The 5,148-nt window shown below is 45.9% G+C and overlaps 2 protein-coding genes across 2 annotated transcripts; both read right to left on the minus strand.

Annotated features, from left to right (window-relative positions):
* Nucleotides 1-1,737: 1,737 nt before the first annotated feature.
* DQ04_00491000 (AGP2beta-2) lies at nucleotides 1,738-3,900 on the minus strand (the record flags this gene model as incomplete). The annotated part of the gene is made up of 1 exon (XM_009309090.1): nucleotides 1,738-3,900. One exon carries the CDS (start codon nucleotides 3,898-3,900, stop codon nucleotides 1,738-1,740), a length of 2,163 nt encoding a protein of 720 aa, XP_009307365.1.
* A 211-nt stretch (nucleotides 3,901-4,111) lies between these two features.
* On the minus strand, nucleotides 4,112-4,627 carry DQ04_00491010 (ribosomal P protein AGP2beta-1; the record flags this gene model as incomplete). Its single annotated transcript, XM_009309091.1, has 1 exon — nucleotides 4,112-4,627. The coding sequence occupies one exon, from the start codon at nucleotides 4,625-4,627 to the stop codon at nucleotides 4,112-4,114; it is 516 nt and encodes a 171-aa protein (XP_009307366.1).
* Nucleotides 4,628-5,148: the final 521 nt, after the last annotated feature.

The following is a 5,148-nucleotide window of genomic DNA, read 5'->3' on the forward strand; positions in this document are numbered from 1 at the left end:
CAACGCTCAACGCCCAGTAACCCCCCACCACTGGCAAATATACACACACACAAATACACTGATATAGAAAAAAAAAGATAAACTTTTTTTTTCCCCTGTGGACAACACATATTGATATTTAGCGCTGACCTTGATGCTCTGGTCTTTTAAACCGAAAGGACTGTTTCTCACTTCATGCTGAAAAAGAAAAAGATTGGTCAGGTTTCAAAAACAAGATGTACCAAAAAAAATTTTCTTCGGTATTCTCGCACTAATTCATTGATTCTACAGAGTGTTTGTCTACTCATCTAGCGGCAAGCAGGCCAGTGCCATCACAATATCGACTGATTCCCATTGTTATTGTAGGCTTATCCATGCACATAGAGGAAGAAAAAAAACGAAAAATGACACCGTTAGGCACAAAGCTTTGCAAAAAAAAAAATGGTACATTATGAAGCTGTAAACACCACTCCCATCAGCTTTTCTTTGGCCTACGAGAAGTAGTTGGTGAAACCTCACCCCTTGCTTCCCCTAAAGGGCCAGAAAACCATGCACAGACCCAACTTGAGTAGAAGGTATCAAATCGAAGACGGCCATCAATACTCACCTCCCTACTAGGGACAAATTATTCCTCATCCTTGCGAAAACCTTGAATTTTTTTTTTCAAGAGTGCCACACACGGCCATCACCTTCTAAGTCAGCACAATTGTAGAACATCAACACCGACAAGGTTCCCCGCAGTTAAACAGTGTGCATCTGTATGCAAATGCTTTCACGGCGGAGTTCTCTTTATATATATATATATATTGGCCCCAACCAATCAGACCTTCTCTTTTCTAAATAAACTCGTTTACAATGGCACACACAAACACACACATGATAAGGGAAGGGGAGAATCATTTTATTATAGCAGGCAACCCACTGATGTGGTCATGAGTGGCCGGCCTCCCAGTACCACACGTACCCCACAGTCCTGGTCAAACCGAAACAAGCAGAGCCTCGCTGTTTTCTAGGCCTTCCTCTCCCGGGCACGTCCTTCCACGCGGCCGTGTATATACAGCAACGGTGGCACGTGAAAATGAATCACGAAGAGTGCTTCCGTTCCTCTCTCTCTCTCTCTCTCGTCACTTCAAGGCTATTATGCTGTATAGATTGACAGAGTCGCTGCACAGCCGTCGACAGAATGCCACGTTTTTCCTTCCATAAGTTTTGCTTCGCTGTTTTGTTTCTTCCGTAGGCATTTCGTGGCTAGCACTACCACGTGCCTCACTTGCTCTCTTCACTCACCACAAACACAAAAACGTACTTAAACCGAAAAGATCCTCCACTGTGTATTCATATCAAATACAGTTTTCCAATACTATACCATCAAAACGGCCTTAGTAATATATACGATTTGTTTCTTGCTTATTTTTTCTTTGCCCTGCAATGCACTTCGAACAAATCATACCGTCTCCAAACCGGTCACCAATACCCACCAGCTTTATACCCTTTGCACCCGAGTGTAGTTTCTACATTGCTGAACACGAAGCGGAAACTGCAGCACGACAGGTTTATGCAATGGAACAACGTGCAGAGAAAGAGAGAGAGAGAGAGAGAGAGCGCACGATCTTATTTTGTGCCTACCACTGATTCAATACAACGCAAAGTCGCTCATCACCGACCCCAGAGACACTCACACCCTTTCACCATACACGCACACACACACACACGCAACCATGTCTGCACCGAAAGCAGGCATACTGGTGCCGTGTGAAATCATACCTCTTTTGCAAGAAGAGTCAAAATGAGGTTATGATCATAAAACGTGCTTTTCAATCCATCAAAACCAGTTCCACGGAATACCTCTTCCGATTCCAGAATACATTTGGCCTCGATCTCATCACCATTCAACACCTCAATTAGACTCTGGACGCCCTTTTTGACTTCAATCATGTCACTGCATCCCCCAACCGTAAATTCTCTCAGAACAGACAAAACAGAGAATACAGCGTCGTCCTTTCCATGAGTAAACCAGAGTTCTAGAAGATTCCGGAAGAAATTGTTACTATTCTTAATCTTGTTAGCCAACTCTGAAGGAAAGACTTCCGCCATGAAGGATCGGTAGTTCTTGTTCTGCACCAGTTGATGGGGTAGTAAAATCAAGTCACAGTACACAACAAGGAGAAGTAACGATTTGGACGTGACGGAGAGCACATGGTTATCTCTCGCCCAAGATTTCAGAAGTCCCAGAACTCTAAGAGCGATGTATGAACCTTTTTCCTCGTCATGACCCTTGTGTTGGTGCACTACCCTCGTTATGGCCGTCACCACGCCGAAAAAAGTCTTGGTTAAAAGTGCCACCAGGACTACCCTGTACAGAGGAGGAGCATTTCGAATGTCAGGCTGCCCATATCCCAGAATGTTAGGAATTAGGGTCGATAAAACTGAATTGAGTTCCGAGCACAACATCGTCGTTCCAGCAATGATCCGCTCCTCAAAAGAAGTGAAAACCGTATTTGAAAATGGAAGAATCTCGGGAAAACTGTCGCACATTTCCGAAACTCGACGTGTAGAAATCGAAGCAATCCTTCGTGTGCAGTAATCTAAACCAGTGAGCCAAAAAGTCTCCACAGCAAAAGAATAGCCTGTATCATCCGCAATGCTCCGTATGAGTTCCTTCCCCCGCACTGCGTACGCCTCAATGTTGAGGGGGTAAATTTCAGCAACTTGAATGGTCATGTTCTTCGTACAGGAAGACTCAGCGTCGCTGTGTGATTCCAAAATTGATCGATAAAGAACATACGTCAAAAGACTGAGCCAATTCCCCAAGTGGCGTGTCTCCTGGCACACCTCAACCGCAATATAGGCCACAAAATGAACAACAAAGTCCTCCAGTGTTTTGCCTTCACAAGTTCTATAAAACTCTAAAGCCACTTCTGCCCCTTTTGGAATCTGTACCTGTTTTTCAGAACCCTCACCATTTGTTGCCGCCTCTCTGACGAAATCGTGAATCCGCTTCACAACATCCTGGACAGACCTACCACAAGAAACAACAATCCTCTTGGATGGGGCCTTGGGAGGGAGCTTCACATATTTACTGCCTTTCAAGACATTTGGGCTTGATTTTTCCTGGCATGGACCCTCCAGGAACTCATTACTCCTAGTTAACGTTGCACAACCCTGTCCTTGTTGCGGCGGCGCTGATCCTGACGATTGTGGTGACATGACTGGTTGAGGGTGAATGTCTGGCGGTGAAAGCGCCCTTTCTGAAACAGCATAAAGCTGCCCTTCATCCTCACATCTATCTCCTTCGGATGGGGCAACTTCATTCTTCACCTTTTCCGAAGTTTCAATTACGCTTTCAACAACGCCTTCAAAATCACTCAGTGTATATGATTTAGTTGCGGCATCGCCAGAGATGTCACCAACATCCCGCTGAGACACAACCGATGATGAAGACAATGAAACACTTGCTTCGAGCATGTATGAAGTAAGTGAAGTGTTGGGAACCGACTGGCCACCCTGACTCCGATTGTAAATCGACTCCTCTGTCCCCTCCAACCGCAAATACAACTGTGGTGAACCGCCTTGGCTTTTGATTACTACTCTCCTATCAGGAAACGATTCTTCAACCACGTTCGTACTCAGATCGTAAGAGAAACTGGTTGGAACCTGTGAGGCAAACTCCACAATACGTATCTTAAGCTCTTTTTTTTTGTACCTTTTGTTACTCTGGCGTTGAAGTGTTGACGTAAAGACACGAGTCATTCCAACCTGCAGTTTCCCTCCCTCATCCGCTGAGAGAAGGGAGGACGAAGCGTGAATCTTGTCCCCCCGCTTAAAGTGCACTATGTACGCCTTACCCGGCAAGCACCCAGTCACCATATCGATTGACAGCCTAAACACAATACGCACATCTCGAGTTATTTTTCCTTCCATTTGCAAACGAACAAATTTAAAAAAATCGCTATGACAAAAAAAAAAAACAAGGTAGTGTAAAACACAAGACACACACACCCACTCACTCACTCACTCACTATCTCGCTCCAGAGAGAGACACACACACACGCGAACCCTTCACCACCACGAAAAAAAAAGTCTTTTCACCCCACGCAACTTCGTCAAAAGAGGCAAACCATGAACAAATTGGTCACCACTTCGGGGTGGTCGCCCTCGCCTTCACGGCCTCTTCTGCCTTCTGACGCTCCAATTCCTCCTTGAATATTGACGTCTCCTCTGCAGAACGAAGCACCCCAAGCCCTTCCATCTCTGTTCGCTCCCTCCTTGCTGTACTCCAACGACGCAGAATAGCTTCGTCTACAGACCACCCACTGAGAACCTTTTTATGCACTTCGGTAGGTTCACCATCTGGTTCCTCACTCGCCTTCACCCCTGTTTTAGGGTCGATGTTTTCAAACACAACCTTGCTAGGTTTATGTGCGAGCGAAAATAGAACTTTCGAAAAGTCAAAAACGGCATGCTCACATCTTGACATTTGTTGAATTGTCGGTAAGCCATCCATCCTGGAAAGCTGTGCCACTTTATTGTGGCCTATCGCGTTGAAGTTTTCAATACTACTAGGTGTGGGGCAAACAGACGCCACACGTAGACAGTGACGCTCACATAAATTGTAGTCTTCTTTTCTACGCTGTTCTGCTACAGCCATGTATTCACTCTCCCAACCTTTGGGAGCCCGACTCTTGTTCTCTATAACTCTTTCAGTTTTCTGTAGGCATAGCTTCGTACAATCAGCACACAGTGCGACAAGCGAAGATATGGAAAGGCCATTTGTTTCGTAGCTGTCTTTGCGTGTCTGAAGAGCCATAAGAGCAAGCTTAATANAGCGACCAAAAAAAACGAAAGAAAGAAGAGGAACGCAACACCCGATTTTGTAAACAACTCTGAGTCATCATTATACTACACCCTTCACTACTCTCAGAATCATCACCACACCCAGGGACCCAAAGTAGCCAAGAAAAAAAAAAAGTAGCTAAAAACAAAAAAACACAAGCACTCAGGTATATCTCTAGTCAAATAGACCAAAGCCCATATCGTCGTCCTCCTCCTCCTCCTCGGCGGCGGCGGCAGCAGCAGCAGGAGCGGCAGCAGCCCCAGCGGCAGGGGCTCCAGCAGAGGCGGCAGCGCCAGGGCGTGCAGCCCCTCCCACAAGCTTCGCCTTGCCCTCAG

Source organism: Trypanosoma grayi, assembly GCF_000691245.1.
Source record: "Trypanosoma grayi strain ANR4 Tgr_49_V1, whole genome shotgun sequence".
In the NCBI taxonomy this organism is placed as follows: Eukaryota; Euglenozoa; class Kinetoplastea; order Trypanosomatida; family Trypanosomatidae; genus Trypanosoma; species Trypanosoma grayi.